Source organism: Nyctereutes procyonoides, unplaced genomic scaffold, assembly GCF_905146905.1.
Source record: "Nyctereutes procyonoides isolate TBG_1078 unplaced genomic scaffold, NYPRO_anot_genome, whole genome shotgun sequence".
NCBI classification, from domain to species: domain Eukaryota; kingdom Metazoa; phylum Chordata; class Mammalia; order Carnivora; family Canidae; genus Nyctereutes; species Nyctereutes procyonoides.
This window is the reverse complement of record NW_026575134.1, coordinates 32,162,579-32,175,088: the sequence shown is the minus strand read 5'-3', so window position 1 is coordinate 32,175,088 and position 12,510 is coordinate 32,162,579. Positions and strand designations below refer to the sequence as shown.

General features: G+C 50.8%; 1 protein-coding gene across 2 annotated transcripts in view; it reads right to left on the bottom strand.

Moving 5' to 3' along the window:
* Window positions 1–12,510, bottom strand: part of PAMR1 (peptidase domain containing associated with muscle regeneration 1) — a 124,394-nt gene that overhangs the window by 66,750 nt on the left and 45,134 nt on the right. Inside the window, exon 1 of one of the 2 annotated variants that reach the window (XM_055301280.1) lies at window positions 5,818–5,918. The exons of the other annotated variant lie outside the window; for it this stretch is intronic. Coding sequence (XP_055157255.1) covers window positions 5,818–5,893 — 76 coding nt within the window. The 5' untranslated portion in view covers window positions 5,894–5,918. Of the gene's footprint in view, window positions 1–5,817; window positions 5,919–12,510 lie in introns of those variants that run through there. 2 annotated transcript variants of the gene reach the window in all.

Sequence of the window (12,510 nt, the reverse complement as noted above, 5' to 3'; positions counted from 1 at the left end):
CTCTGTCCCCTGCTATATCCATCAACTGTGTTATGCCAGAAAAAGAAGGGAAAAAACTCTTTCCTTTATTCATTCCAGGCCTGCTTCTCCCATTCCACAGCCTGAGAATTTACACATTGATGATCTTGACAGAATAAATCCATAAACGAGCTAAGCTACAACGAGTCAGGGCTGGACGTGAAACATGGCTCATCCTTAATTCTGTCCCTTTGCAGACACGTGAGTCTACTTACAGAAGTTGACCATGAGACAAGGACATTCCCACTTCCTATGCTGAAAATCAGAGTAAGATACATGATCCTGGGGACAGCCATCCCAGGAACTGGTTAGCGTTTTGGGCTGCTCAGCGCCTCAGTTTCCCTCAGGGGATGGCTCCTTCTGGGTCCCACATCATCCCACTGGGGTTGATAAGGTCTCTCTCCCTCTTCTCCTCTGTCCTCTGCCGGCATCCGCCCAAACACAGCGGGTGGATCTACTCTGGCTGGGCCCGCCGCTTACTGCTGCAGGGCGCGAGCCACGGACTGGGGTCAGGACACGGATGTCCAGCCACATGACCTGGGCAAGCACTCTTGGCCTACATTCCTCCACGTGTGATTAATCAAATCTGTATCATATAGGACAGTACTCGGTATTTACCACAAACTCCACAAATCATTTGAGTGGCCAAACTTACAGGGTGGCCCCTTATCTATGCTAGGATGGGAGGCTGTTGGGTGCTTCCATCATCAAGGGTGAAGCATTCGAGGTGCGGCCCCTACCCACTCTGCGGACACCATTTCTGTCTCACGTGCAATTGCACCCAAGAAAAATGAGATTTGCAGAGCTGAGTGGAGACCGGTGGAAGCCCCTTTGATTAAGAGAGTAGAGTATCTCCAGCCAACTCCAACTCGCGGCCTTCCTGGAGCGGTTTGGTTTACAGGTGTGAGGTTCACTTCTTCCTCCGCGTTCACTTCTTTCTCTCTACCATCAACCTAATGCCACAGCCCGGACCTCACGATGGCTGACAAACAGAATTCCTTCAACACAGACCAGGCTCGGAATCTGATAGACCTTCAGCCACTGCTCTGGTAGCTTTCAAAGCTCCAGCTGGCCTCTCTGGGTCCTCTACCCCGGAATTCAGGAGCTGGGAAATGTAAACACTGCATTTCCCTCCCTTTGAAAATAAAGAAAAAGAGGAGGGGGGGTGCGGAGCTGGGCTCTTGTGACCTTCACATAGCCCAGCGTGAGGGTGACAGGTCCTCCCACATGTGGGGGAAGCGGGGCACAAACTTGGCTCATTTATCACTGAAATGGTGCCTTCTGCAATGTGCATATACCTCAAATCAATGGCAGCTTCTAGAGTTGATCTCAGGAGAGGCAGGTAGAGAAGTTTCTCTTGCATGGGGATTGGCCGCCCCTAGTGAGGCAGGCGGAAATAATCTCTTAGACCGGTCATTAGACCCCACAGACACCATCCTCTCGGCCGTCTCTGTCTAGCCAGTGTAAGCCAGATGGAGGGGAGTTCAAATCAAACCTTCAGTCTGAGCCAGCGGTATTCCAAAGCCATTCCTAAGACTTCAGGATATTTCTGAGACTCACATGCTCTAGGTCACCTCTGCTCTGGGCTCCTGTGCCCAAATGTGCTTTGTCACCTGCTTATTGATTCAGACACAACCCCCAACCTCATTCTCTGCTTCCACCAAAAGCTCATCTCAACGACGCTTATGAGAATAAAACATTTTACTGAAGGGTGGGTGCTCAGAGATTCTACATAACCCACAAGTTAAAATACATTTCTGTTCCTTCTTTTAAAAGTCCAGTCGAGCAACTCAATCCTCTTGCCCATTTAGCACCCAGCCCCCCAGTCCCTCAACATTCTAGCTTTTACTCTTCCTTTCTACTCCACTCCTCTCAAGAATGGCAATCAAAATCTCAAATGCCAGTAGGGAGCAGCTGGTAACATATGTGTGGGGTGAAAAAGTAGGGTGTCGGGGCACTTGGGTGGCTCAGTGGTTGAGCATCTGCCTTCGGCTCAGGTCATGATCCCTGGGGTCCTGGGATGGAGTCCCACATTGGAATCCCCCACAGGGAGCCTGCTTCTCCCTCTGCCTGTGTCTCTGCCTCTCTCTAGCTCTCTCTTTCCCTTTGTCTCTCATGAATAAATAAATAAATAAATCTGAAAGAAAGTAAGTAAGTAGGGTGTCTGGCCATAGAGAGGACCCGCCTACCTCAAAGCATCCAGGTTCAAAACATTTTAAGCACAGTGTCCTACTAAATACTTTTGCAGGCATTTTGGCCCAAAGACTGCCAAACCTTCAGCTCTACAGCCTCTCCCTCTCTGCCACAGCCACCCAAGACCGAGCAACGGTGCCGCCGAAACTGGGGCTAGCAAGGATTTCCCCCACCACGCGTGTCCTGAAGCTGCACCAAGCGGAGGCGCGCACCAGCACGATCGATCCATCCGTTAGATGAGTGAGTTTAAGTCAGCCAGGTACCAGATGAGCCTGAGCTCAGGAACTAGACAGTCTGGGCTCACCCCTGGCTCATCTGCCTGTATATTTTTTAAATCATTATTACAGCAAAATAGAATAAAAAATTTAGCACTTTTAAGTGTTCCAGTCTGTAGCTCGTGCAACCAATACCACTCTTCATCTCCAGAACTTTGTCCTCATCTCAAAGGGAAACTCTACACCCACTAAACACTCCCCCATCCTTCCTCCCCCAGCCCCCGCTGGCCACTGTTCTATTTCTGGATGAATCTGACTGCTCTCAGTGCCTTATATAAGTAAAATCATACAGTATTCATTTGTCCTTTGTGTCTGGCTTCTTCCCCTTAGCATAATGTCTTCCAAGTCCATCCCTGTTGTGGCCTGAACTTTATTCCTTTTTAAGGCAGATGAATATTCTGGCATACGTATATACCACATTTTGTTTATCCATTGACGGACACTTTGGGTTGTTTCCACTCATTGGCTATTGGAAATAATGCAGCAACGGACGCTGGTGTACAAAGTATCTGTCAAGTTCCCGCTTTCACTTCTTCTGTGTATGTACCCAGAAGGGGAATTGCTAAGTCAAATATTTAATCTTTTGAGAAACCATGCCTGTGTATCCTTGAATAGGTCAGAGGACCTCCCTAAACCCCATTTGGAAAATGAGGATAATGATAGCCCCAACCTTATTGGGGGGGGTGGTCTGAGAATTCATGCACATACAGTATTTGGCTCACAGACTGGGCACATCATAAATGTTCGGAGAGGTTTCATCTCCTTGTCCTCTAAAATTAAGGAACTCAGACTAAATGATCTCCAGAGGCATTCCCAGCTCCAAAAATCCATGAACCCACCATCAAATTATTTTCCTGGTCGAGAAGCCAGAGCTCTCAGAGTATAGATTAGGGGAATGCTGTCTTCACGGTCGCCACAAAAATCCACCCTAGCCAAGATGGCCTAATTTTCATAGCTCTCTCCTTGGAATTTGCTAACACATCCCATTATAAACCAACATCTAATTGTTCTTGCCACTCCACTCCTTCCCCTTTGCTTTCTTTCCACATCCCCTTTCTCAGCTGGCTGCCCCTGCCCACTGAATATCTGGGCTTCAAATTATCTTCCCCGGTTGCCTTTATGTTCATTCCCTGCAAGTTAATGTCTGTTGGAAGCAACACTTGCAAAATTATCCGTATTAAGGTTTCATTCCCCAGAGTCACATATTTTAAATGAGTTTTTCCTCCTCGGCAGGATCCTGCTGGCAGAGCTACTGCTATTCGGTGAAGTCAGTGGAGTCGGGTTTCTCCCCCCACATGCTGTTTTTGTTGGGTTATCACTTGGCCTCCTGTTTACACTCTGGGCCTCCAACATGAGCCCGGTGCCGATGAGCAACAACCCCCTGTGCCATCCCAGTGCATGTTTACATTTCATCAAACACTCTTTTTAGAAAAGTCATTAGACGAAATCTGCTTTGGGGCTTTTCTAGATGGGGCCAGCTGCAGCATTCCAGCCGGGAGTGGACTCGCTCACTACTTGCAGAAATATTTTCCTTCTCCACTCTGTTTCTCCGTCTCCCCTCTCAAAAGTGAACTTTCAACAACCAAAACAGCCTCACTAGACACGTGAGGTTGCTGGAAGTTGCTCGCTGGTTCGGTCAGCAGCTTGGCTGCCAAGAGACCAGGCCCCCTTCCTGAAGCTTTTCCACAGCAAAAGGTAAAAGAGATTCTCAGGTCAGGAGTAAATGGTTTCTCCCAGATGCTGGGCAAGGAAAACAGGGCAGCTGAGCTTTCTTTTTCACCTTGTATGAGTTTAAGCCATCTCACCTGCCACGTTACAAAAAAACAAACAAACAAACAAAAAAAGCAGCAGCAGCAGGAGGGCATGGATGTAGCCTTCAGAAGCTAGTCCTTGGAGCCCGGGTGCTCTGGGAAGGGACCGGCCTCCGCTGGAGTTGGGCTAGGCCACCATGCCCAGGAGGTGCGGCCCCAAAAGGCAGAGATGGAACAGGGAGGAATCCTAATGCAAAGTCCTCAACTTACCCCTGGGTGAGCATCTGTGTTTACCTATTATCAGGCCCCTCCTGGGCTCCTTCTTCCTTCATTATTTCTTGTCTCTGGGCCCCTCTAGATGCCATGGAGGCAAAACTCAAATGAAACACTCCAGCTTAAGAGCAGATCACTTGGGAGAGAGAGGAGGATTTCACTTGGGGCCAGTAGGCCATCGGTAGATGGAAAGTATTGACCAAAATGGGTTTGTTGGGGTTTATTTTAACCCGTGTGTCTTGGCTTCTTGTTTATCATGAAGGGATGTGCCTAAGGTCGAGTCCCCGGTCCGTACAGCAGGCTACTGACCGTCTGCCCCCACCACCCCACATACCCTGTTCCGATTCTTGTACCCTCACTAGCTAGCTACCTGCAGCAACAGAGCACCCACCTCTCACGTAGAACACAGGTGGCAGGTAGCCAGCGAGGGGACAGGTAACCAGCACAGAAGGCAGGTAGCAAGTGCTCACACACCCCTGCTCCTACCAAAGCTGCCCTGTTTTGTCACATCTGCATGCATCAGCCTGTCCTTCCTTCACGAGGGCTCACCCATGTCCTGACACCCTGCCCCACTGGAGCCACCTAAGGACAGATGCTCTTAAGAAGTCCCTGCTTCCTTGCCTGCCAGAAAGCAGTGACAAGCCAAGCCTGCCACCCGCTCACCGGGTCAGGAGCACTGCCCCCCTCCCCCAGAGCTCTGTGTTGCATTTCGGCCTCACAACCCCCCGGGGGGGGGGAACCCATCTGACCTGGGGTTTGCAGCTCAGAAAATGACAGCAGAAAAACACACGCCAGAGCTCTTTCTAAACAAACGCTGTGTGTCCCCCAAAGGACTTGCACTTTCCGCCTTGGCTTTCCGCGCCTTCCCCTCCTTGTCTGGGACTATGTGCTGAGTGGGGCGGGGGGGACTCTCCCAAGCTGGGGCTCCGTCCTGAGGGGTGTGACAAGCCTCGCAGCATCAAGGACATTCACCCCGGGGACTCGCCTGCTGCAAGCCTTGCTGGGGATTGGCTTCTCTGCTAACCCGCTCTCTCCGGGGGACCCTTCTGCCTTTCAACGGCGGGAGAGGGGGGCCCGGTGCACGGATCCCCCAGGTGCTCCGAGGCTTTACAGAGCTCAGAGGAAGCCCAGCCCAGGGCACTGCAGCACCCCCCCCCCCCCGCCCCAGGCAGCTCCGACCCGCCAGCGCGGATGGTAAAGGGTGTGGAGGGTGTCCCGGTTGGGGAGAGCCGCGCGCCTGCCCCCGGCCAAGCCCCCGCCATCCCGTGGGGCTCCCCGGGGAGGGCCCCCCACGCTACTCACGGTACCTCTGGGCAAGGACGAGATGAGGAGGAGCTGCAGGAAAGCGAGCCCCAGCTGCGTCCAGCAGCCCAGCTCCATCATCGCGGTGGGGGCGCGACGGGGGGGGGGGGGGCGGGGGCAAGGGACCCCCTGGGGGACCCGGGAGGCGAGGCACCTGGGGGGGCTGGGGGACCCCGGGGGGTGGGGGGAGGGCGGGGGGGGGGCCGGGGGAGCGAGGGACCCCGGGGGTGCGGGGGACCCTGGTGGGGGCCGGGGACCCGGGAGGAGGAGGGACCCCGGGGAGGGGGGGCAGCCGAGGGACCCGGGAGGGGGAGGGATCCCGAGGGTGCGGGGGCGCCCTGGTGGGGGGCTCGGGACCCCGGGGGCTCGACCGGGCCCGGCGGCGCTCACAGCGACCTCCCCGCGCCCCGGCCGAGCGGGCGCTGGGCTCCCAGCTCTCCGGGCTCTCCCATCCTCGGCAGGGGAACCACCTTCAGCCCGAGCGACGTCAGCCCAAACCTCTCCTCGCGCCGCCTTAACCCTTGGGGGCCCGGAGGTGTGGCCGCGCGGGGAGGCCCGGGGCTGGAAGGGGAGGGGACGCAGCCCCGGGGTGGGGGGGGACCTGGATGGGGGTAGGCGGGGCCCTTCAGGTGCGGCCCGCAAGCCCCGCCCCCAGTCCTGCCCCAAGGCTCCCTCCGAGTCTGATGAGGAGCCTGGCTGGGGGGGGGGGCGCCCAAGGGGGTAAGTCGCCGACCCTCCTCCCCTTTCCACCTCTAACCCCGAGGTCTCCTCCCCCCTCAGCATCTGCTCCAGGTGATCACAATTTGGACATCTTACCCTTCGCACCTGCAGGGCATCTTCCCCGTGAGCCCCCCGGGGTGCGTTCAGCAGCGTGACCAGATCCTGCCCACCTGCCGCCCAGGTATGAGGCTCAGGGATGAAGCACACACAAGACTCTGCCTCCCTTGTGGCAGCGGCAGTCTAGGCTTAGGGATAGCAAACGGATCCTTTTTTTTTTTCTTTTTTTAAGATTTTATTTATTTATCCATGAGAGACACAGAAAGAGAGAGACAGAGACACAGGCAGAGGGAGAAGCAGGCTCCATGCAGAGAGCCCGACGTGGGACTCGATCCAGGGACTCCAGGATCATGCCCCAGGCCACAGGCAGGTGCCAAACTGCTGAGCCACCCGGGCGTCCGCAAACGGATCCTTGAATAAGGAGCAAGAAGGCTTTGCAAGATAAGAGCTAATTTTTTTAAAATCAATTTCTTGGTGCCAGGCATCTACGTCCCCTACATGTATCATCAACTCATTTATTCCTCATGATAAACCCATCATCTCCATTTTATGGATGGAGAAATGGAGTCCTTGAGCATTCAATAGTTCATCCAAGGTCTCACTGTGGGTAAGTGGTGGAGCCAAGGTTTGAACCCGGGCCCAAGGGCTATAGATCTAGCCACCACGCTCTACCACCGCTTAGGACGCTCTGAATATGGCATTTGACCTCACATACATGTACAATAGATGGTATTGTCCGCATCATACGAATGCAGAAACCGAGACTCCAAGATAAAGTGACTTGCTCAAACTGGGTGTTATTCTGTATGTTGGCAAATTGAACACCAATATAAAATAAATTTATTATTTAAAAAATTAAAAAAAAAAGTGACTTGCTCAAGGTTACTCAGCCCGAGACGGAGGCAGGATCTCAATCCAGGGATGGGTGTGGCGAGGCCTTTCTAGGAGGAAGGACTGGCTTTGGCCAGTGCCCCTGGGAAATGAGGAGTATTTACCTGCACATATTCAATTGTGTATTTTTCCTTGTCCCCAAAGAATCCATGGCAATGTATGCCATTAAAATGCATTTTGAAGTTTTGATAAAAATAGAAGTACCAGAACAAAAGCCAATTCAAGCGCATAGACAATATGTGTAGTCTGGGTGTGGCAGAGAGCAGGAAAAGAGGAAGCAAGTGGCTAGGGTGTTTGGATTTTATTCTGTAGGATGTGAGGGACTCTGGCTACTTAGGAGCAGGGGATGCTGGGCCCAAAGCAAAGCTCTAGGAAGAAAAGTCGCTTTGGCATCCAGACTGAGGGATGGGGGAGGCCAAGGCTGGTGCGGAGAGCAGCTCTGGGAAGAAAAGTCATGTTGGCGTCCAGACCGAGGGATGGGGGAGGCCAAGACTGTTGACAGAGGCGTAGGGTCAACAGTAAGCAATGGGATGAAAGGGGACATGATGGGAGAAACTTAAGGAAAGTAGAAGCCCCCAGGGCTCAGGACAGACTGGCCAGGCAGGGGCCTGGCACAGGCACTCCTCTCAGAGAGAAATTCCTAAATCCCAGCCATGCGGCTGGGGCCCATTGCAGCGAAGTGGCTGGAAGCAAGAACTAGGAATTCAGAGACCTGTGTTCAAAACCTTGATTCACCACCTTCTATCTGACTGTGAGATCATATATAATACATGCTGACCTCTCCCTCCAGTTCCTGGCACAGAGCTCCCAGCACACTGGTATTTCATGGATGATAAGAGTGTCTTTTGTCCTAATGAGGCGACTTTGGGTGGGCTCCTGGTTGGGGGCTGGTCATTAGAAAGACCAAGCCATTAGAAGCTTGCAAGTTTCAGCCCCACTCCCCATTCTCTTGAGAAGGGAAAAAGGCTGAAAGTGGAATTAATGGTGAGTAATGCCTCCATGAGGAAGCCTCCATAAAAATCCCAATAGTATAAGGTTTAGAGAGCTTGGTTGGGGAACGCATCCATGTACCAGTGGGATGATGCACCCCAACTCCACGGGGGCGGAAGCTTGGGACCCTCTCAGACCACCCCCACGGATCTCTTCATCATTTGTATCTTTTATTATATTGTTTAATAACTGGTAAATGTAAGAGTTGCCCTGATTTCTGTGAGCCCCTCAAGCGAGTCACTGAATCCAAGGGGGAGGAAGTCATATTTTAGCCAAATGGGACGGGAATGGTGGGTAACTTGGGGACCTAGTACTTGGAGTTGGTGTCTGAAGTAGGAAGGGCAGCCTCGTGGAACTGAGCCCCTGACCTGTGGGATGTGACACTCTCTCCAGGTAGTGTCAGAATTGAGTACAATTATAGGACACTCCGCTGATGCTAAAGACTTTCTTGGTGGGGGGGAGAAAAAACCCACACATACCCGGTATCAGAAGTGTCCAAAGTGAAGGAAGGGCAGGGGTTTGGGGGTTTTTCCCCAAAACAATGACCTAAACTAAGCTAACTCTCTGAATATCAGTTTCTCATCTGTAAAATGGAAATAATCATGAAACTTGGAGACAGGAGAATTTAAGGATACTATGTCCATAATAGAGCCTTTAGCACATTGCCTAGCTCATACCAAATGCTCAATAAATATTTTTATCTGTATTATGGGCCTGAGTCTGACACTAACGAAGTCCTATAGTATGGACTCTAGTCCTCACCCTCAACTTCCCTATCCAGGCACAATCTGATTAAAACAAGTGCCAAGAATAGCCTTTAAAAGGGGAGGAAAGGGCAGTCCCGGTGGCCCAGCGGTTTAGCGCCGCCTGCAGCCAAGGGCGTGATCCTGGAGTCCTGGGATCGAGTCCCATATTGGGCTCCCTGCATGGTGCCTGCTTCTCCCTCTGCCTGTGTCTCTGCCTCTCTCTCTCTAGCTGTGTCTCTATGAATAAATAAATTTAAAAAATAAAATAAAATAAAAGGCGAGGAAATACCAAAGGGCAGCATAGCTAAGGGGTGGAGACCAGAGGGGAGGTTCACTTTGTTGCTGGTCAAGCAGCCATAGTCCTTTGGTGATGGGACTGGGGAGGAGGTGACTTCGTTTCCAAATAACTGTAGGTATTAGGGCCTCTTGGGATCTGTTTCTACCATCAGCAGACAGTACCATTTCCTTCTTCCCTCATCACCAACACCCCTACACACACACACTCGACCACTTACCAATGCAGATCACTGAGCAGCAACTGTACCCAGGGTGGGACTTTGAGTGATGACCCTGAATAAGTCTCTAGTGCCAGGTCTTTGCTCCTCCAGGCTTAGGAAACTGGAAACAGGCCCTCGATCCTCTTTCTGGAATGCCCACAATAGTAATTGTTCCCTGCTGATTTGTTGTCTAATTTGGGTGTGTGAATAGCCCAGGGCTACAGAGTCTGGAAAGGATTTCTCAAAAGGAGGCAGGAGGTATTTCTCTGGGAAACTCAAAAGCCCGGATCCAGTATTACCTTGGTGAACTTGACAATAAACCCAAGTTCACAGAGGGAGGGGGAAGCCCTGGCTACAACACAGAAAAGTGTGCCCAAGGCCATAGGGCCCAACACAAATTTCAGTTTTTCTACACAAGTTTAGTTTCCTCTCTTCCCATTATATTCAACTCAGTTTTTCATATCGATAGGGTTCAGTATTGTTCTAAATCAGGCGTTCTTAACCTGGATCCCTCTAGGGAGTGAGTTTTTGGAAGGTCTTTAAACTTCCCCCAAATTACATGCAAAATTATGCATTCAATTTTTGGAGTAGGAGAGTCATAGCCTTCTTCAAAGTCTCAAGAGGATCTGCAAACTCCCAACTTATTTAGAATCAGTGGTATTCATAAGTTGACATTGAAAAGTTGACAAAATATTTGTTGGATTTGGGGCAAGTGGTTTTGTATGCACACTTGTTTTGTCTAGACGACAAACTGCACAGGGGATATTTGAAGGACCAGCCCTCCCTGTGACTTTCCCTCCCTATTTCTACCTTAAAAGTACTTGCTTTGGGCCACACTGCCTACTGGTGAATCCAGCTGGAGCCCTTAGTACCCAACTACACCTGGGCAGGTTGTCTACCCCAGGATGGTCTTAGTTCCTCATCTGTTAAGTGGGAAGAATAATGAAACCTGCCCACCGCCCAGGGTTGGAGTAAAGCACTCAGAACAGCACCTAAAATACACCAAGCACTCAGTAAACGTCAGCTATTTTTATTACAGTGAGCTCCCCCTCCTGCCCTTATCTTGGACACCCACTTCAGGCAGAAATAAATCACCAGAAAGGGGTGGGTGAAAAATAGCAAAGTGCCATGCTGAGAAGTAGGGAATGATACCTGGAATTAAGAATTATCTACTTATATTCCGCACTCGGAAGTCAACAATTGGCTGTAATAGATGGAGTCAAGCCACTCATTTAATTACAAGTCACAATACCCACTCATTTTCACTTGAAAGGATGAGGCATTCTAGCAAAACCTGTCTCTTTCTCTGTACCCCCCGGGGAAGCCGGCTGCATACAAATACACAGGAAGAAACAGCAGTGAAGGGGGGTTTGGGAATGCCAGGGGCTCCCATCTCCAAGCTGGACTTCAGATGGGCCTCGGAGCAGCAGCCCGATGGCAGGAAAGCCAGAGGAGAGAAGGCTAGGCTCACCGGTAATTAAGTTTGGTTTTCATCAGCGGCACAAAACACAGAGTTCAAGTCAACCGGGCCGGGGCAGAGAGGGGTAGGTCTGTGGGGAAGACAAAGGGCCTTTCCAATGGAGCCTGCTAGAACTTGCCCACCATGGAAGTCTCCAGGCCTGACGACTCCCGGCTGTTCCCCTACAGAAGGAGCGATGATGTTCTGCGTCCAGCTCTGGCACGGCTCCACTCCCTTCCCACTGGGAGCCAGGCTGGGGGTAGGTGCATCTGTGGTTCCTTCTTCGGCCACATCCTTCCTCCTCTAAGTCATTCTTCATGCAAACTGCTGAAAGCTGGGGAGCTTCCCTTCTTTGTAATCAAAGTCCTCTTGAATCATTTGGGAAAACCTGTTCTTGACTTCCACCTGTGTATTTATAAACTAATTTTTTAAAAATGTTGTCTCCTGTGCAACTGAATTCCAAAGCTTTCTAAAGAACACTGGCAGAGATTCTGACCACAAGGACGCCTGGGTGGCTCAGTTGGTCAAGTGGCGAATCTTGATTTCAGCTCAGGTCAAGATCCTGGGGGTGGAGGATGGAGCCTGCATCTGGCTCTGTGCTCACAGGGAAGTCTGCTTTGGGATATGCTCCCTCTGCACCTGCCCCCATTCATCCTGGCTCTCTGGCTCTCTCTAAAAATGAATAAATAAATCTTAAAAAAATAAAAATTCTGACCACACACTGAGGGGGGCACTTGGCGGGATGAGCATTGGGTGTTATGCTATATGTTGGCAAATTGAACTCCAATAAAAAAATTAAAAAAAAAGAAATTGAAAAAAAAAATTCTGACCACAGTCCAAGTGGCTAGCTCAAGAGTTCTGTAATGTTGAGCCATTTTGAGTGGAGAAGGGGAAGAAAAGTAGAATAACTCCGGGGGAAGGCAACAGGGCAGGGTCCTATGGCACAAAAAAGGCAGTGTAGTCAATAGAGCCCAGGATGGATCAAGGCTCCACTACCTAGTGGCTAGGCTAGGTGAACCTGGGCAAGTTCTCTGGCCCCTCTGAGCCTCAGTTTTCTCTCATGGGTGAGAAAGGAGGTAACAGTTATCTTATAATTTAGGTGAGAAAATAAAAATGAGGCTGTCCTACATAATGGTAGCTCCATCACTACCACCACCATAACTATGTATGGACAGCTAATCTTAAGAATTTTCAAAAACAAAATCCTCCCTTCAGATGTTTAACTGGAATTAAAGAGCTATCATTTTCCTCAGGTCTCGTGATGTAAGTCGGGTTATGTTCCTAAATTAATTTGAAATAAATTCACATCTGAAAAATATATTGCCTTGTGCATTTATG